Source organism: Ovis aries, chromosome 1 (assembly GCF_016772045.2).
Source record: "Ovis aries strain OAR_USU_Benz2616 breed Rambouillet chromosome 1, ARS-UI_Ramb_v3.0, whole genome shotgun sequence".
Lineage (NCBI taxonomy): Eukaryota > Metazoa > Chordata > Mammalia > Artiodactyla > Bovidae > Ovis > Ovis aries.
In genome coordinates, this window is record NC_056054.1 from 217,156,593 (window position 1) to 217,177,544 (window position 20,952).

At 38.8% G+C, this 20,952-nt stretch overlaps 1 protein-coding gene across 1 annotated transcript in view; it reads left to right on the top strand.

Annotated features, from left to right (window-relative positions):
* Positions 1-17,680, top strand: part of SLC2A2 (solute carrier family 2 member 2) — a 37,676-nt gene extending 19,996 nt beyond the window's left edge. Inside the window, exons 4-11 of the mRNA XM_004003162.6 lie at positions 284-408; positions 3,502-3,617; positions 4,483-4,645; positions 5,122-5,309; positions 9,035-9,139; positions 12,820-12,921; positions 13,769-13,972; positions 14,058-17,680. Of these exons, the coding sequence (XP_004003211.1) occupies positions 284-408; positions 3,502-3,617; positions 4,483-4,645; positions 5,122-5,309; positions 9,035-9,139; positions 12,820-12,921; positions 13,769-13,972; positions 14,058-14,258 (1,204 nt within the window). The 3' untranslated portion in view covers positions 14,259-17,680. The remainder of the gene's footprint in view (positions 1-283; positions 409-3,501; positions 3,618-4,482; positions 4,646-5,121; positions 5,310-9,034; positions 9,140-12,819; positions 12,922-13,768; positions 13,973-14,057) is intronic.
* Positions 17,681-20,952: the final 3,272 nt, after the last annotated feature.

Here is a 20,952-nt window from a genome sequence, read left to right on the forward strand (position 1 = left end):
TCTTAAAGCAAACTAGTCATCATCACAATTGAATCATCTCTATCAAGATGTGGAGATTAGGTACATGCAACCCAAATTCTCTCATTACAAATATTATGTGTTGTTAATGCTTTAACACATAGACAAATCAAAGTAGCAATCATGGTTTAAGATTCCCCAACTAGCTCTATCAACAAAATTAAAATAATCACTCTTTGGTAAAAATCTCAGCATGCTCTGAAAGCAAATCCTTTTTATCAAGTTTCGATGCTAAATTTATAATCCTTGCTTTTCAAATTTTCAGAATCAAAGCCCTGTTGGTAGCAAACATTCTTTCATTAGTTGGAGCTCTCTTGATGGGGTTTTCGAAATTGGGACCATCTCACATTCTTATAATTTCAGGAAGAGGCATATCAGGACTCTACTGTGGTAAGTCGTGCACACACACACACACACCCTTCCACACAAACACATATGTACATCTGAAAATTATTCTCAAGGTAGATGTGGTTACATGTAGGGAATTTTTTGAGCATAAGGTGACATCACAAAAAGGAAAGGCAATAGCACAAAGTTTCAGTTCTGAGTCAGGGAGGTTTGGGACCAGTAAGTGGAGTTGTAATGAGATGTTCTTATCCAAAGCAATGACATCATTTCTAGTCATATGCTCCAAGACATATTAGTTAACTCTTGGTTTTCTTATCCATTAAATGAGAAGGATAATAATATCTACCTCGTGGGGGCGCTTGTGAGAACATGTGTAAAATGTTCAGCATAAAATCTGACTACAGCTAGCTGTTATTATTACTTATGTTGTTCAGTAGACACTGGAAGACTGCTATGCCCAGAACCCCTAACTCTACCCTTATGGCCTGCCCGGCTACTGATGTCTCTGTCTCTCCTATCTGGAAAGACCTTGATGCTCTGGCCCATCTCTCAGGCCACAGTCCCTTACCCTATCTGCTTCCGCACTTGGCTGGTCCAAGTGTTAGAGTGAAGGTGGCCATAGGGAGAGGGGCTCAGGCAGAAGCAGCTGGTAGAGGAGTTCAGAATGGTGGAAAGCTGCTTTTCCCATCTAAATATATCTGAATCACTATTTCTTGGAAACAGCTCTTCAATCTTCCTGAAGCAATTTACCAGCAGCAGCCTAAAGAAAGGGAGGATAGCCCATTCTCTAAAATAGTCAAATCTTTTGTTCCTCAATCCCAGTAATACCCATTGTCCCAAATCACAGCCACTAATAATAACCGTTGCGGGTGAGAGAGGGAAGGTGATGGCACAAAATGCTGTATGAAATATTTTTAACACTTTTACCTGAAAAAGAGGAAAGACTACAATTCTGTGCATCCTCAATGATTGGTTGAACCAAAAATCTGGTCTTCTGTATTGCAGGCAGATTCTTTACCAGCTGAGCTACCAGGGAGGCTCGAAATAAAAATCTAAGATTATTTAATTAAGTGGCTCTTCTTGTTATTTTCAATGTTAATACAAATAACTGAAATGATAGCTTGATCAAGGTAAAGAGGCAACTCACATATGGGAAGAGCTTTGGATTCAGAATGCGTCAATTCTGGCACTGTCTTGGTCTGGCCTTAGTAATTGAATAGAAGGCTCGATTTCCTCCTCAGCATTAGTTCCCCCTTACTGCTCTAATGAATTACTTCAAACTTAGTGACTTAAGACAACACAAATTTGTTTTCTTACAGTTTTGAAAACTCAAATTCAGTTTCACTTGACTATAAAATGCAACTAATAACACCATCAAAGAGATGCAAATCAAGATTCTTCTTTATTTTCTCTCTACTTTTTGAAATACAATAAGAAAAAAAATTATAAAAGATTTTTAGTAAAATTGAAAATAAATGTTATATACAGTGTATAGCAACCTGTTACTATCATAACTAAGTAACTTGTACTCTCCAAGCACCTTCTAAAATTATGTCTGATCCTATTATGAACATTCAAATAGCTAAAAATTAATGAAAATAAATTAATAAAAATTAATAGAAAATACAATTTGATTTCAAGTTCATAAGACTTCAGACCAGGTGGCCAAAACAGCTCAGTTGGAGAGAGCGTTAGACTGAAGACTTCAGACCTATGAGCTTATCTGCATTTTCTGTTCTTGAGGTATGTTTGGCTTTAACAAAAATACTACAGCCCAGAATAGGACCAAACAAAGTTTATTTTTTATTTTTTCCCCCCTGCTTCTTTAAGATCAACAGACCACACAGTAGAGTTGCATGTAAAAGCAGAAATTTAGATGCTGTATCAGCCATGCAAATGTTCATGGGATATTAAGAACAATTTGAAGCATTAAAAAATATTGAAACAATTCTCAAAAGCATCTTTTATACAAAGACAATACATTTCCATTTGATAGGCCCACAGTATATCTAAGAGGAAGCCTCTGACAAATCTTATTTTCAGAAAATGCCAAACATTGCATTCAGTTTTGCTCATTGACTAGTCTCTGACCTTTTTATGCTCTTAGCAAATGGCTAGATTCTCCACCATTTTCATCATGACTGGTTACATCTGCATCTAGGAAAACTACAGAAGGCATAACAGCTGAGAACTTTTCAAATTTTTGTTTTCTTTTAAGCAGCAGAGGGCTTCCCAGGTGGCCCTAGTGGTAAAGAACCCACTTGCCAGTGCAGGAGACATAAGAAATGTGGGTTCAATCCCTGGGTTGGGAAGATACCCTGAAAGAGGACATGGCAACCCGCTCCAGTATTCTTGCCTGGAGAATCCCATGGACAGAGGAGCCTTGCAGGCTACAGTCCATAGGATCGCAAAGAGTCAGATGCAACTGAAGCGACTTAGCACACACGCAAGAATCAGAAGTCTTTATTCGAATAAAATCTTTTCTGAAGCCCATTATTTAGAGAGAATAAAGAAGCTAGGTTGCTCTGGTTGCAGTAATTGGGGGAAGAGCCCCTGAGTCCCTTAACCCCTAACACCTCTCTACACACCCCGCCCCTCAACTCTTAAGTGTAACTTTGAGGCACCTCCACATTGTGGAAACTCAAGAAGGGCTTTGTTCTCCTGCTAACACTCTATTGCACTGTGATCTTGGGTAAGTCATTTCTCACCTTTATCAAGTAAAGAGGTTGGCATAGCCTTGTTCTAATTTCCTTTAATCCCATGATTTTAGAGTAAGAATATTATTGTATTTTTAAGAATATTGTTAAAGCATTCTTCAATCTCTTTTCTGAAGATAACCTAAGGCATCATGATACAAACTCAATATTAACATGAATTTTTTAACTAAATAAAGACAATGCTATGAATAATTGCCAGATGAATGACTAACCATCTCCTCCTATTTATATCTCCAACTACAATTTCATTTGGAGTCTCATCAACAAACATTCTTTCCATAAATCGTGTCTGCCATTGGTGACAAGGCCTCTTCCTTCCAATAAACGCAGAAAGAATACTGACTGTACTTAAAACAAGGTTACTGCTGTTGATGTCATCCTGATTACACTTTAATGTGTATGTTCATGTCTCACTCAGGGCTAATTTCAGGCTTGGTTCCAATGTACATTGGTGAAATTGCTCCAACCACACTCAGGGGTGCTATCGGTGCTCTTCATCAGCTGGCTGTTGTCACGGGCATTCTTATTAGTCAGGTAAAAACTCCCATCCCTTCCCTCACCCATTCTGTACTTTACCCAGCTTCTCTCCCCCGACTGGCCACTCTTACTGTAAAACAACACAGAGGAAAAGACAGTTCCACAAGTGGTCTTGGAGGTGGCAGTACAGAGACATAGGCTTTTTAGCTCAAAGTTAAAATATTACTAATCCATGCCTCACTTTTCCTCTGGAAGTTGTGGTAGAGTTGGCACTGAAGGTGACCTGGTAAGCCATGTCTTAACTACTGGAGCTATTCCAGAATTAAATTATTCCATTTAGATTTCAAGGGAAAAAATTTCAAAATTTTGGCTGCCTGGGTTTCCTTTTTTCTGAGCATCTTTCCTGCTCAGATTTAAAATGCAAAGGATTGCAGCAGCAGTTCTTGTTCAGTTACCTTATTCTTTCCTTCTCTCCTGTGTTCTCAGAGGGAGTCCTCAGAACCTCAAACTCTATGACTATCCAGAGGATAAACTACTTTGCAATAGGGATCACAAAACTCATTCTCTCGGAGTAATTGCTTTATCTATGTAACCCATTCTATTTAAGTTCTGGGTAATTGTCCAAAGTTATGCATGATTTTTGCTGTTGTTTTAGATTTCAAATGTGTGCTTAAAAGTTTGGTCGATTTCTATCCTAAATGTCCCATAGGAGTTAATGAAAACAAAGCTAGATGAACTCTTTGTAAAACAGAGTCCCTAATTCAGTTAAGGAGAGACATGCTAGTTAAGCATACTTTCGCATACTTGAATCAAAGTTGTCAGGAATTACTATCCAACAGCCAATGTGCTTTTTCAACAAATTCTTTCAGAAGGCGGATCCAAAGTGATGTGTAGTTGATATGCTTCCTCCCTGCCTTTTCAGATCGTCGGCCTTGACTTTATCCTGGGCAATCACGAGCTATGGCACATCCTGCTTGGTTTGTCTGCTGTGCCAGCCATTCTCCAATGTCTGCTGCTCTTCTTCTGTCCAGAAAGCCCCAGATACCTTTACATCAAGCTGGATGAGGAAGCCAAGGCAAAGAAAAGTAAGTCTGTGGTGGTTTTCCTTTCTTCCTATTGTTTTGGAATTATCAGTTAATGAGAAACACTGCACGTGAATGGATACTCATGAACTTGGTACCAATGCTTTTCAAATGAAGTCAGTGATTGTATGTAAGAATATGCATGATCACTTAATATGACTGGTACATGTCATTTTGCAACCATAAACGTTCACACAAGCCCAAATAGAAAATCCACAGGCAGTGTATTGAACTCAGAGACTTCTAATAGATCTTCCCTACATTATACGTCTGTGATAATGAGGAATAAGATGAAGCCAAATGTTTTGCTTTCTTAAAAAATACAAAGACGGGATTTAACAAGAAAGGATTTCCAACACCCATTCTCTTAGGTAATAGAATGGGCTATGCAGAACTGTAGTTCTTTCATTAGCATAACAAAAATAAATTTATTTTTGTTTTGACCTGAGTTGTGTCAACCTGATCATTTTGGGGGACAGGCTTGAAAAGACTCAGAGGAAGTGATGATGTCACCAAAGACATCACTGAGATGAGAAAAGAGAGGGAAGAAGCATCAAATGAAAAGAAAGTCTCCATAATTCAGCTCTTCACCAATGCCAGCTACCGACAGCCTATTCTAGTGGCATTGATGCTGCATGCGGCTCAACAATTTTCTGGAATCAATGGGGTAAGTTTAAGAACACCCTCCCTCACTCTTAAGAGCAAAGTGAATTAAGATAGATGAGGACAGGAGTTTAAGTAACTAAAGGACATGTTAAAATGCTGACATCACAGATATCTTGAATGAGCATTAATTTTACCTTGCCTCGTCTGCTTTCTAAAATTACCTTACAATTTTTAAAAGATGTCAGTGATCAGTGGTCTGCATGTCAATTAAGATGAAGATTAAAAGGCAAGTCATAATAAATACAAAAGAGGGCAAAGGAGAATAAATATACCAAGAAGACTGAATTACCAGGGGCTTCTAGAGTTGAGTATCAAATTTAGGATTTCAGATAGCCTAGGCAGTAAGACTCATGGTTCCTACTATCTATTTAAATGAAGTGTAGCAGATAGCCTAGTGCAAAGTTTCCTGTCATCCAAGAAATTTTCATTGTTTGCGGAGACAGCACACAAAATAAATAGAAGGGACTGATATGATATTGGTGAGTGAGGGTAATAGAAAAGACATGACTGAAGAACACACTGAATACTAAACTAGCTAGCTTTTAGGTTTTGAAATCTTTGTATTATGCAGACTAAAATTGTCTTACTGACGGTTAGCTGCTAGAAGAAAAAAATTAAGCATTGGTTAAGAAACTAGATTTTAAAAACCACTTATCCCCACTCAGTGCTGTTAAAAATGTGATCTGGGCTTCTACAGTGAGTCAACCCCAGATTCACAGACACTGTGGGGGTGACTGATGGATGGGCAGAGACTTAGAGGAAGTAAAGAAAGTATTTCCCCTGAGGTGAATCAAAAGGAGACCTGAGCCTCATTCCACAAGCTGAATGCCCTGCTCTGGCCTCTATCCTCCTTTAAAGGTCCTTGATGTGGATTTTTAAATGTCTTAATTCTTTATAACTTTGGGTCTCAGAGACCAAATCTCTCTGAGCTCTCTCAGCTCTGCGTGTGTATCCTCTCTCTCAGCTCTGCGTGTGTATCCAAGAACACAACACTTCATCTCTCTGAGTGCCCCTGCTTTAGCTTCCATCCCAGTGCCTGGCTTAGAGGCATCCAGGAAATGTTGAACCAGAGGCTTTTGGGTAGGATAGTGTGCAGTGAGTAATCCATTCCTCACTGAACACAGTCTGAACAGTCCTTCTGCATCAGCCCTGTCTGCAGGACGAGGCTGTAGGAAAGGAATGACAGAGGATGACGCAACCAAAGAAAATGACTGTTATACACATAAAGACGTAACTAATATTAAAGGCTATTAAGGAGGCTGTGAATCAGATTTCTCCATGTGTACTGACATGAGTGAAAAATTTTGGATTAAGTGCAATGAAACCAAAATTCTTATACACACTGGTTCGGTTCAGTTCAAAGTTGCTCAGTCGTGTCCAATTCTTTGCAACCTCACGGGCTGCAGCACACCAGGCCTCCCGGTCCATCACCAACTCCCGGAGCTTACTCAAACTCATGTCCATTGAGTCGGTGATGCCATCCAACCATCTCATCCTCTGTTGTCCCCTTCTCCTCCCCACCTTCAATCTTTCCCAGCATCAGGGTCTTTTCAAATGAGTCGGTTCTTCAGATGGCCAAAGTATTGGAGTTTAATCTTCAGCATCAGTCCTTCCAATGAATATTCAGGACTGACTTCCTTTAGGATGGACTGGTTGGATCTCCTTGCTGTCCAAGAGATTCTCAAGAGTTTTCTCCAACATCACAGTTCAAAAGCATCAATTCTTCTGGGCTCAGCTTTCTTTATAGTCCAACTCTCACATCCATACATGACTACTGGAAAAACCATAGCTTTGACTAGACTGACCTTTATTGGCAAAGTAATATCTCTGCTTTTTAATATGCTGTCTAGGTTGGTCATAACTTTCCTTCTGTCCTTTCCGTCTTTTAATTTCATGGTTGCAATCACCACCTGCAGTGATTCTGGAGCCCAAAAAATTATCTGTCACTGTTTCCCCATCTATTTCTCATGAAGTGATGGGACCAGATGCCATGATCTTCGTTTTCTGAATGTTGAGTTTTAAGCCAACTTTTTCACTCTCCTCTTTCATTTTAGTGAAGAGGCTCTTTAGTTCCTCTTCACTTTCTGCCATAAGTGTTGTGTCATCTGCAGATCTGAGGTTATTGATATTTCCCCCAGCAATCTTGATTCCAGTTTGTGCTTTATCCAGCCCAGCATTTCTCATGGTGTACTCTGCATATAAATTAAATAAGCAGGGTGACAATATACAGCCTTGATGTACTCCTTTCCCGATTTGAAACCAGTCTGTTGTTTCTTGTCCAGTTCTAACTGTTGCTTCTTGACCTGCTTAAACATTTCTCAGGAGGCAGGTCAGGTGGTCTGGTATTCCCATCTCCTTAAAAATTTTCCACAGTTTACTATGATCCACACAGCCAAAGGCTTTGGCATAGTCAATAAAGTGGAAGTCAATGTTTTTCTGGAGCTCTCTTGCTTTTTTGATGATCCAGTGGATGTTCGGTGATTTGAGCTCTGGTTCCTCTGCTTTTTCACTGGTAAGAGTGCAAATTAACACAACTTCTTTGGAAAACTATTTGGTAGTATCAGTCAAAGCTGAGAACACACACATACTGTGATCCAACAATTCTATTCCTAGGTGTAAATGTGTACATATTTTACCAAAAGGCTTGTACTAGAATAGAATGTTCACAGAAGCACTATTCATAATCACTCTAATGATAACTACCTAAATAACCATCAACAGTAGAATGGGTAACTAAACAGTAGAATGGGTAACTAAATTGTGGTATATCACTACAATAATACTCTAAATAGCAGTGATAATAAACAGCCTGCCAGTGCAACAATGTGGATGATTCTCACAAAGGTAATGTTGATGCCAGATATAAAATATACATCAAGCAGTTCCACTTATATCAAGTACAAGACTAGGCAAAATTTATCTACAATGGCTAAAGTTGAAAGAGTTTCCTTTGAAAAAAAGGGTGACATTTAGGGGGCTTCCAGAAGGCAGGAAATGATTTATTTTTTACCTAGATTATACAGGGGTATTGGAGAAGACTCTTGAGAGTCCCTTGGACTGCAAGGAGATCCAACCAGTCCATCAAAAGGAGATCAATCCCGGGTGTGGAGGGACTGATGTTGGAATTCCAATACTTTGGCCACCTGATGCAGACTCATTTGAAAAGACCCTGATGCTGGGAAAGATTGGGGGCAGGAGGAGAAGGGGACGACAGAGGATGAGATGGTTGGATGGCATCACCGACACAACGGACATAGGTTTGGGTGGACTCCAGGAGTTGGTGATGGACAGGGAGGCCTGGTGTGCTGCAGTTCATGGGGTTACAAAGAGTCAGACACAACTGAGCAACTGAACTGAACTGAACTGAACTGACACAGGTGTGTTTAGTTTGTGAAAATTAATTGAGCTGTACACTTAAAGGATATATGTACCTTTTTGCATGTATTTTAACTTTAAGAAAAAGTTTTAAAACTGAAAAATGTTAGATGCAGATGTAGAGTTTTCAGCTGAATATAAGGATAGTTTAAATGATTGGAAGTTTTGCACACTAAAGGAAGATTGTGATTTCTCCTTTTCTGGAAGAAGAGGGATGATAAAACCTTTTGGGATCTCTCGGAACTCTGGTTCCATTGAAACACTCAAAAAATAAACAACCTAAAATAATTCTTGCATTAAAGCCTTAGCACTAGGCTTCTTGATTAAAGCTAAACTATTCTCATCTTTCAGATATTTTACTACTCAACCAGCATTTTCCAGACAGCTGGAATCAGCCAACCTGTTTATGCAACCATTGGAGTTGGTGCTGTCAACACAGTTTTCACTGCTGTCTCTGTAAGTGAAATACTCTAAATAAATATTCTGCTTGTTCCTCAGTCCAGAAATAGGAGTGAAAAAAACCCTTGTAACATAAAAGCAACCTGTGATTTATTGTCTGCATGTACTGGATATGTAGATAGAACCATGTGAGTCACAAGAAGAGTCCCAGATGTGAATAACCAACCATTGTAGTGAGATTAGGCATAACTGATTAGGCATCCCTGTCTCCCAACGATGTCATTTGTCACTCACTTGTGAATCAGGAACTTACTTGGGGACAAGACACATGGTATTTTTGTGTAAATACCTAGGCTTTTTCTCCTTTATTTTGTACTTAAGTCCCTTAATATTAGCAAATGTGTGTATGCATGCTCAGTTGTGTCTGACTCTTTGCAACCCCATAGACTGTAGCCCACCAGGCTCCTCTGGGATTTTCCAGGCATGAATACCGGAGTGGGTTGCCATTTCCTACTCCAGGGGAATCTTCCCAACTCAGGGATCGAACCCTCTTGCGTCTCCTGCATTGGCAGCAGATTCTTTACCACTGCACCACCTGGGAAAGAAAGTGTGAAACTGTTGGTCATTCAGTCATATCCGACTCTTTGTGACCCCATGTACTGTTGTCCATGGGATTCTCCAGGCAAGAATACTGGAGCAAATTGCCATTCCCTTCTGTGGGGGATCTTCTGGATCCAGGGCAGATTCTTTACTGTTTGAGCCACTAGGGAAGCAGAGAAGCACCCTGGGAAGCACCACCTGGGAAGCCCCTGATATTAGCAAACAGCTTGTCATTTCTGTCAGTACTGAATCTTCCACCTTGATTCCTATCCATGGTTGAAATTTTTTATCCTGATATCTTAGGGGGAAAAATTTTTTTTTAAAATAAACATTGTCCTCTCAATTAGATATCTAAGCCTCTAGCAAAATTAAACTGATTGAGCAGATTCTTATGATGTTAGGTCATTGGGCAGAGCTTCCAGGCAGCTCTGAGGCTTCACATGTAGCTCAGTTGGAAAAGCATCTGCCTGCAGTACAGGAGATCTGGATTCAATTCCTGGATCAGGAAGTTTCCCTGGAGAAGGAAATGGCAACCTGCTCTAGTATTCTTGCGTGGAGAATCCCATGGATAGAAGAGCCTGGCAGGCTACAGTTCATGGGATCACTTGTTTTTCATTTTCTGCACATGGACTTTTAACTATTACCTAGAGTGGTCAATAATTACAGCCTTGCTACCTAGATCAAAAGGCAAGTTTGTCCAGACCACAGTAAACAGAACTGGACCTTGGAAAGAGAAGGAAGAACAGATAATAAGGGAACACCAGTGCTTATGCCCTTAGAGTTAATGCTTGTTCAACACAAAAGGCCACTCTAAAATCAATAAAGGATTGGTACTGGGATGGAATCCTAGCAACTATTTGCATTCTTTTGTCTCCTGAGATAATATTTTTGCAAATTTCACTTCAACATATTTTTCTCATATAGAGATTGTGATTAAAATATTTTATGTGTAATGGGATTTGCTATGTGAAGAATCAAGTTACCAAGATCAGGGCAATTCAAACTCTAAGAATGCCTAAAAAGAAAACTACTGTAAAATTCCATTGTTGTCCACCCATCCAACCCCACCAACTCCATGGAGTGGGAGGAGTTGTTCTGAAAATAGTGTCCTGATTATTTTGAATATACCTTTTTAGAACTCATCCTTTTATTCGGTGAACATTTTTGCAGGAGTGACATAATTTTAAAAGTCAACTCTAATCAGCCATCTAATGAACTCTCCAGGACTACAAGTAATATTTAACACTTTTAATTATATTTATTTTTGAAAAGTTATAAAGTTCAAAGAAATACCAGAAGGATAACCTCTCAATCATCCAGACCTCTTGCCAAAATCAGCCAATGTTACTGAATTCTGTGTATCCATTCAAATAAAGATGTGCAAATAGGAATATGTACTGATAACATAGTAATGTTTCAACAATTTGGAGGGAATATAATGCTTTTTTTTTTTCTGAATGAGTATTTGGAGAGAGAGAGCATCTAAACTTGATGCTGAATGATGTTCTATATTTTGTATTTTCTTTTACACTAATGATCCGATAGATGGAAACCTGTAATCTTGAGTGAGAAAACAAAACAGAAAGGAATATGAAGCAAACTGAAAGACGGCATGGGTCTAGAGGAGAAAGAGTGCCTCCAAGTAGGCATTGAGGATCTGAGTGCTACACACTGTCTGTGGGGAAAATGGAAGTTAAGGTCAGGCATCCAGGTCTCTACGACCTGACCAAGTCTCACCCTGTGGCAGTGCTCACCTGGCCCCAAGGGAGACTGACTCAATTTTCAAGGCATGTAGTTTTAGAATTTATAATCCTACCAGTAACACTTGTTCAGAAATAGAAGAAACAGATGTAGTGAAAGCCCCTTTTGCTGAAGAAATGCTCCAGTTTCCTTGGTGGCTTGACACGGTGTCATCAAATCAACTTTAAAAGTCATAATATAGAAACAGTCAAAATATAGAGAGAAATTGTATGAACTAGAGGAAGGTTTGTTTTTCCCACTTCATTCTCAACAATTAAATATGGGTTCCTTGCTTACCACTCTGGAGTGATCTGAAAGCCTGAGAAAAAGGGGTTTTCGCTGTAAGTGAAAAGAAATGTTTCTCAGATATTTTCAGAGCCAAAGCTCACTGCACTAAGAGTATTGGATTGCTGTTGACTTACTGATAGATTTATAAGAACAGCCAAGTGAGAAATTATGACAGGTAATTTTTGTGTGTGTTTGACTCACCAACCTTGGCAGTATTCCAAGGATCAAGACAGAGTCTATTCAGCAAAGTCTGGTCCTCGCTAATTGTAAATCTTAAACATTAGTGCAAAGATCCCGACCCAAAGGAGTTGATGCCAACTCTCCTAAAATAGGATAAAAAAGCACTTTAACCTTTTGCTTTAAAGTCTTATCTTTTCAAGTGGATAGTTCATTACCAAGACCAAGTACTTTCAGGCTCACCAAAAAAAATACAGACCTGACTCTTTGGTAAGATGATCAAGTTCTGTATTTTCCCCCTGAGCGGTCACAATTTGACTTTGTTTGCAGTAAGGAAGTTGGATGATGATAGTTGACACATCAATAATTGCACTGTTTCAGAAGTCTGCAGTGCTCAAACGCTTTTAATTATGACAGGATAATTATCATAAGGGAAATTAATGTCATGTTTATGTAGACCCTTCATATTTTATTTTTGGAGAAGGAAATGGCAACCCACTCCAATATTCTTGCCTGGAGAATCCCATGGACGAGGAGCTTGGTGGGCTACAGTCCACGAGTCGGACACAACTGAGTGACTTCATTTTTCACTTTCATATTTTAAGGGTAGAAGAAATACAGGACATCCAAGATGTCCAGTCTCTAACTATTGCACCCAAAGTGATGAACGTCAGGTGGTGATAATGCTATGGTTCTTTCTCTAGAATGACCTGTTCAAATCAACCTGACAAAAGGAAGACAGCATCTGTTAATCATCTCTGGTCACTGAGGCCAGTTCTACCTTTCTGGACAAGGGTCACTTCCCTCCTTAATTCCACATCTGCAAAATGGGATAATAAAATGGCTTCTTCTCAGCTGTAAAAATTTAAAAGATCTCTTTGGCAGTGGAAACTATTTAAGTATAAAGCCACTGTGTTTTAAAACTTCCCTAGGTGTTCCTCGTGGAGAAGGCAGGGCGACGCTCTCTGTTCCTAATTGGAATGAGTGGAATGTTTGTTTGTGCCATCTTCATGTCGGTGGGACTTGTGCTCCTGGTGAGTCTGGTGCCTGCACTCAGATTTTTGGTTACCCAATGTTAGCACTTCTGAGCCCCAAGTTAAACATCTGAGACTTACCTGACAAAATAAAGCAAGAGAAACAGCATATAAAACAAAAGGGAAATGTAAAGAAAAAGAGAATTAGCTTCAGGGTTTAAAGACTGAACATCAGCAAGTAAATGGTGCTTGTCACCCGGGAGAGGCAGGGTGTATAATAACCAGGTTTCAACCCTGGCTCTGCCACTTGGCTGCTTGTGTGACCTTGAACAAGTACCTAGACCGTTCCACCACTGTACAGGGTGGTTGGGCATCCTGTCTACTGACCTTGGTATGAGTAGAAGCAGAGGTCACTGGATCCTTGCTTTGCTTCTTCCACAGAAAAAGAGTGACTAGGAGGCAGAGAAAATCCGAATCCAGAGGATTTCTTATAGCTCAAAAGATTTAAGGGTGACTCAGACTAGGAAAAGGGAAAAAAAAAACTCATCTACGACTCACTGGAAAAGATCCTGATGCTGGGAGGGATTGGGGGCAGGAGGAGAAGGGGACGACAGAGGATGAGATGGCTGGATGGCATCACTGACTCGATGGACGTGAGTCTGGGTGAACTCCGGGAGTTGGTGATGGACAGGGAGGCCTGGCGTGCTGCGATTCATGGGGTCGCAAAGAGTCAGACACGACTGAGCGACTGAACTGAACTGAACAACTAGAATAACTTATACTTAATTGAACATAAGCACATCAGGAAGAGTGCTATGTCCCCTCTGAACTCAACAAGGACTTAGCTACAGGAAGAAGCAGTCAGTGATCCCAGTTCCACTTTTATTTATTTATTTTTTCTCCTCAGAATAAATTGCCTTGGATGAGTTACGTGAGCATGACATCCATCTTCCTCTTTGTCTGTTTTTTTGAAATTGGGCCAGGCCCCATCCCCTGGTTCATGGTGGCTGAGTTTTTCAGTCAAGGACCACGCCCTGCTGCTTTAGCAATAGCTGCGTTCAGCAACTGGACGGGCAATTTCATTATAGCTCTGTGTTTCCAGTACATTGCGGTAAGCAGCCTAGTTTTGTGCAAACTTACTGAACAGAAGATAAGGTTTAACAGCTGCTAATTGGAACTCTGTTTCTTCTCTGCAGGACTTCTGCGGACCTTATGTGTTTTTCCTTTTTGCTGGTGTGGTCTTGGCCTTTACTCTATTCACATTTTTTAAAGTTCCAGAAACCAAAGGAAAATCCTTTGAGGAAATTGCAGCAGAGTTCCGAAAGAAGAGGGGTTCAGCTGAAACGCCAAAAGCTGCTGTAGAAATGGAATTCCTGGGACCTACAGAAACCATGTAGAGATAACCTGCTTTTTGACATGAACAATAACAGGAAGAAAGCAGTGTTTTTTTTAATGACACTTTTTTGAGAATTTTATATCTGTATCTTGAAGTATTGTTTTATTTTTTATAGAGACTTTATAGGCTCTGATCAGAAGTATCATCAAATATTACTAAAAAGTATTTTTTTCTTTTAACTTAAAGAATCTATGTTGGGTGGTAAGACTATAAGAAAACCAAAAAGTCTAGCTCATTTTGTTACACTAACTGGCAAGTACATTTAGTACCAAAAAAATTTTTTTTTCTGTTACTTTGATGACCAAATGGTTTTTATAAAATTAAACACTAAATGGCTTGGTCATTTAGCATGGGTTATCCGTTAATAATAACAACTATCATAAACTTGTGCTAATTCCTTGCTGGGCTGAATCCCTTAAGCTATATTTTGTTTTGCTTTTTTATTGACCACAGCCTGGTTTTCTGAGTTGTCTTATAAAATACACTCAAACAGTGAAAATACAGCAGTCTAATGCTAGAAATTAGAAGCAAAAGATTGCTCTGTTTGTTAAAAAATATTTTCTGAACTATTATGTTTTAAAATAGGTTGAAAAGGTGGGGTTGGAAGATCCTGAGGGTGACTTCCCGAAAATTCAAAAACATTGAATTTCAGCCTTGATGAAAATCTTTATTTAATTTTCCTGGAAAGACTGAGTTCCCAAAGACAAAGCAATCATTCTTTTTGGTGTTTCCGTTTTTGCCTTGGCAGTATATGGAGCTATCTAAGCTGTTCTATTACGATTGCTAACATTTATTGTATACTACTTACGTGCCAAGCACTAAGTGCTTTTACCTAAGTAGACGAATTGGAAATACACAGATGATTAAACAGACTTTCACTCAGTCAGTTTTGCAACTATGGAAATAGAGTTCTGAAGGATACCAAAGGCTTAGCAGGGAGCTGAAATATCTCCAGGCTCTTTTCCTCACAAAGTGGAGCACTGAATCAATCTTTTTTACACTTGCTTTAATGTACGGAAGAGTCTCTTTTTAAAAGTTCTTTTCAAGAGTGGGAAAAAAATACTGAACACTTGAGGGGGTTTGCTTTTTTTTTCTTTGACCAAGGTTGTTTACCTTTATGTAATTTGACATTCCAAGCAACACGAAATTATTTTTTCTCACTTTGATTTTTGTTTCTTTTTGGCCAGTTTGGGATTATCTATGCTCCCTTAGCTGTTCTAGGACACCAAGTGAGCTTAAATAGTTTGGTAGACCTTTTTTTCTAAACTGTGAACTCAGTTTAAAAAAAAAGAAAAGTAGGGACTTGGAGTCGGGCAGAAGCAGGAAAATGGCTCATCCCATGGCTCCTGTCTTCTTCAGGATGCTGGTGGCCTTTGAGAAGCCCAAAGTTGCACCAGTAAAGAAATTTAACATATTTATAGGTGATGAATGTGATTTATTCAAATCACTATTCCTGATCTCATTTAGAATAAAGTAGTAAGTGTTTAGGACTTCCCTGATGACTCAGTGGTAAAGAATCTGCCTGCCAAAGCAGGAGATGCTGGTTCAACCCCTGAGTCAGGAAGATCCCCAAGAGAAAGAAATAGCTACGCCTCCAGTATTCTTACCTAGAGAACCCCATGGACAGAGGAGACTGGTTGGCTATAGTCCGTGGGATCGCAAAGAGTCAGACACGACTTAGTGACTGAACAACAAGAGTTTAAATAAAGAACCCACAAGACCCCTTTTAAGTTTTGATTAATTTTTCTGACTGAGCATAAATTCTCAAAATTCAGACCCTGATGTTTTCTGCCTCAGAGAAATGTAAATAGCATGTATTGTTTCCCTTTCACAATTTTTTCCTTGCAAAGATACTAGTGAGTTGAAAAGAAACATTCAGATGAAATAAGCGGTTAAAGCTTCATACTAAAAGAAAGGAACTAGCTTAACATAATACAAACTCCTAGGTTCTCAGCAATATTCACCATAATATATAAGATTGACACTAATTAGTTAGAGTTAATCCCAGGGAAATTAGATGTGAGTTTGAATGGTTAATTTTCGTAATACACTATCATTTCTGTGGAGTCGTTTTCATAGTCGAACATCCTTACAAATGTGATCTTCTCTTAACTTGCTCGGAGCATGATCCGGTCATTCATCAGCTACATCTAGTATTGTCCACTGTCCTGACACCAGTGCAGGGGTTTCCTCTCACTTCCTCTTCCCCGCTCGCTTCTACAGGATCAGCACTGTCGTGCACTCTGAGACACAGTAAGAGAATGCCTCACATCAAGGAGCTCAGTCGATTGAGGAGTTCAGGAAGATCACCTGCATTTCTTGCCTTCCGTCACCTCAGTGTAGAGCACTTTGTAAATAAAATGGACTCAGTAATATACCTACCTCAGAGAGCTGTGAAGATTAAACATAGTGCTAAGCAGAGGGCCTGGTACAGAGAGGGCACTCAATAAATGTTACCTAAAGTTAGTGTTCATGACAATACTGTTAGGACACAGAGCTATCATATAGAAGATAGTTCTAGTTTTTTTCTTTTGAATAAAAAAATGTTTTATAAACGCAATATAATATTTTCTTACTTCCAGCAACAATCCCACAATGACAAGGGAATTGTAAGAATTAGGGGGAATATTAAGCTGTCGAATGCTTAAACCCATACTTGATATTTCCAAGTAGGGTATAAGAGTTTTTCTTGTATTTTTAAAATTTGCTTCTGCCTAAGTTATTTTTAAGAGGTCTATATGTAGTATTATTTCTTTGGATAATGCTAAGTACGAAATAAAATGCTGTGTATTGTATATAAATGTAACAACAGGATTAAATCACAGGACAAGGCCAAGCCTTCTTGATAAGATGCAAAAATGAGGACTTCTCTGGCGGTCCAGGGGCTGACTCTGTGCTCCCAGTGCAGAGGCCTAGGTTCCAACCCTGGTTGGGGGAACTAGATCCCACATGCCGAAACTAAAAGACTTGGTGTGCCGCGATGAAGATTGAAGACCTTGTGTGCTACAGTGAAGATCTGGCATAGTCAAATAAATATGGAAATAAAATTAAAACCATTTAAAATATTAGATTACCTAAAAAGGTATAAAACTAATTACAAAAGTGTATAAACTAGTGTACGTGAATATTTCTTGCTAGCTTATTATTGTATACATAGCAAAGCAATGTTAGGCATTATCTGGTGCTTACAGTGTCCTAAGCAAAAGTGCTGAGTAAAGTGTGCAAAAATATAATTTTTCATTACAGTTGTATATTAGTGATCTGAGGAGAAAGGGTTTATTGCCAACCACTCTTGAGCCATCTGCTGGTGTTTTTACTGCTTTCCAATTGGGTGCACGTTAGAAAGAATCATGAAAATACACTGGTTTTAGCTAAGAGTGTGTATACACTGCAGTTCTGTGTCAATAAATATATTTCTAATTACTGTGTTACTTTATTTCATGTAGAAAAACCACATTTAGGAAAATTGGTATTGGCTTACTATATATAATCATTTCCTTCTCACAATACTTTTCCTGTTCTCATACTAAAGTTTTGTGAGTTGCATTTTAAATCCAAATATTATTTCCATCAAGCAGTTGTTTTGATTATCAGTTTAGTAGGGAAAACTAACTGGTAGGCTAGGTAAAAACAGTTGAAGAGGAATGAAGGACTCCCTTTGATGAAAATAGAAATACTTCAATTCAGTAAATATTTAATTGAGCTCCTATTATGGACACAACACTTTATTAAAGTTTTGTAAAAGATAAAAAGCTTAGAAAACATGGTCCCTATCCTCAATCACCTGCATTCTCATAAAGAAGCTAAACTTTAAAAACAAATAGTTATGGCACAAGGGGCAGAATAGGAAAAATTATAAGTTAGTGGTTTTAAAAATTTTTAGTTGACATCTAAAATTTTCATCATATGTTTAAATAGCTGAAAAGGATATAAATTTTCAAAAAATGTATATATACATTTAAAAATTACTATGCTCTATTTATCCAATAGCATTTAATTACCATAGTAATTTGTTACTCACCATAACCATTTTTGATGAAAGTATTCATTTTCTTATTTTTAAATTTTCATCATGAAATTTAAGAAAGTAAAATGTACATATAAAAGCATCTAGAAAGTAAAGACAGGTCACATACAAAGAAACAGGATTCATAAAAGCATGTCATATCTGAACAGAAGCTGTGAAAGCTGAAAGGCTGTGGAGCAATACCAACAAAATTCTAAGGGAAAATGATTTTCAGCCTAGAATTCTGTTCCCAGATGTACTATCAGTTCCAGACATGCAAGACTCAAAAATTGACCTATTCTGTACCTTCTCTCCTGAAGCAAGAGGAATGTGTACGGTGCCAAAAAGAGAGAGAGGAAAAACTGAGAATGAAAGACATGGAATTCAGCAAAAGGGGAGGATGGAAGAAAAGTCTCAGGGCCTGGGTCATAGGTGACAGCAAGCACCAGGGCCTAGAAGACAACCAGTTCAGACTGAAGCAAGAAAAAGAAGGTTCTGGGGAAAAACAGAACTAAAATATTTTCTGATGTGTTTGGCCATATGAGGAATAATTTGGAACCTTTAGGAAAAACGAATAGTGCCAAACACATAGAAAACTAAACAAATGCAAATACAAGGCAAATACGAATTCCTGGGGAGGGAGTGCGGTAGGGAGCAACATAGAAAAGAAATGTCCTGGTGCACTACTCAACTCAATGGTGAATAATTATTTAAAAGACTGGATATTGTTACAATTCTCATTTTCAAATAAAGTTTCTAATAGTACTGTTTATGAGATATGTGGAAAAGAAAGGTGAGGAATTACGAGGAAAAGCTCAATGATAATTAACACAGTAAGTTGTTGACACATAGCCACCAAAATCTAGAAAGCAAAAAATATCCATATGAGGCTATGTGCTGGAAATTTTCCCTGTGCTCCTGCAGTCTATGTTTACCCATTGTGCTCTGCTCTGTGACTCAGAAAGCTGGTCCCTTCAGACTCTATCATCTAGGTTCCTTGCCTTTGGCTTCTAGTTGAGTTTGCTTAATGCGCTGCCCTGGTGGGAAATGGAAGGATAAGAAGAGGGAGAAGGAAGGCTATTGTTTCCTTCAGCTTCCAGCCTCCCTCTCCCTGGGCAGTGACTGTATTTCTCCACTTATGGCCACAGCTTCCGTATAGCTCCAGTTATATCCATTACTGGGTTCTGGTAATCATTGCCCCAAATCTTGCCTCCTTTAATCCCAGAGTTGGCAATGGCATCATACTACTGTGAGTTCTACGACTACTAGTCCCAGGTACTTGACCATCCCTTGCGGTTCCTTAACTTGGCCCCCTCCCTTGTAAACTGTTTCTTCATTAAGCTTCTTTAACCAGTCCTTTGCAGTGGGCCCGCTGCTTCTGTTGAGACCCAAAGAATACAACATATGAATTTGAATGTAGAAATTAAAGCTTTGAGAAACAGTTAAAAATTTTTCAAGGGGCTTCCCTGGTGACTCAGTGATAAAGAATCCACCTGCCAATGCAGGAGACACAGGAGAGGCAGGTTCAGTCCCTGGGTCAGGAAGATTCCCTGGAAGAGGAAATGGCAACCCACTCCAGTATTCTTGCCAGGAAAATCCCATGGACAGAGGAGCCTGGTGGGCTACAATCCATAGGGTTGCAAAAGAGTCAGGCACAACTTAGCAACTAAACAGCAGCAACTACAAAAATTTTTCAAATATTCACCTATAAGAATATTCATGGTTGAAGAAGGCTGGGGCAAGAACTTATTGTGTTTTTTTCAAATATATGTAATATAAGCCTATGTTATTATTTGACCTTTAAACTATAGACATGTATTACTTTATAAAAAATTATTGCATAACAATAAATATTTTAATTTGAACTATTGAATCAACTGATAAAATGTTACTCAGCACAAAGGTGGATGAGCTTATATATACCAAATATATTTAGATAGATGAGAGAGGCTGAGAGGGTAAAGAGGGGTAGAAAGGGAAGGAGAAGAGACAGGAAGGAGAGAGGAAAAAAGAAGAATGTACAGTAGTTAGTGTTTATGGATAGATGATAGGATTTCAGCTAGGTTAGGGTTACGGTTGGGGTTGGTGTTCAGCTGTGTATGTTTGTGTGAGCATGTGGTCCAAGTTTCCTTCACTGTGCATGTATATTATGCTTATAATAGGCCAAAAAATGTGGGGGGAATTGACCTTCTTTCAGAAATAGATGGTGAGAAGAAAAGGAGAAACAGGTCTGCAGTTTGCAGAACGATAAAGAACTTTATTACAATGCGGGGATGCATGAATGTATTTACAGACTAATGGAAAAGAGAAATAGAGAAGAATTTTAAGACACATGAGAGAGGATAAGTGAAGCCTGGGAAAGTTTAACATAAAAAAATTATAGGCAGTGATATTAGAAAGGAGGAGACAGGTGAGAGAAAAAAATTTAAAATGAAAAATGATATGAAGACATTTTGAGACAAAGAGTAAAAAGGTTGAGGTTGCTTGTAGAAGGTTAACTCTCCATTTTCTGCAGAGAAAGGACTAGATGAGCTCCTACCCTGAGCAGGAATCCTGAAGATTATTGATTCCTGAACCAACTCCTATAAATCAATTGCACTCTAACGCTAAACCCTGCCCATAGAATTATCAGCTGAGTTTACACATCTTGGGCAGTTTACACAGTCCTCTAAACTTTCAATCATTTGCT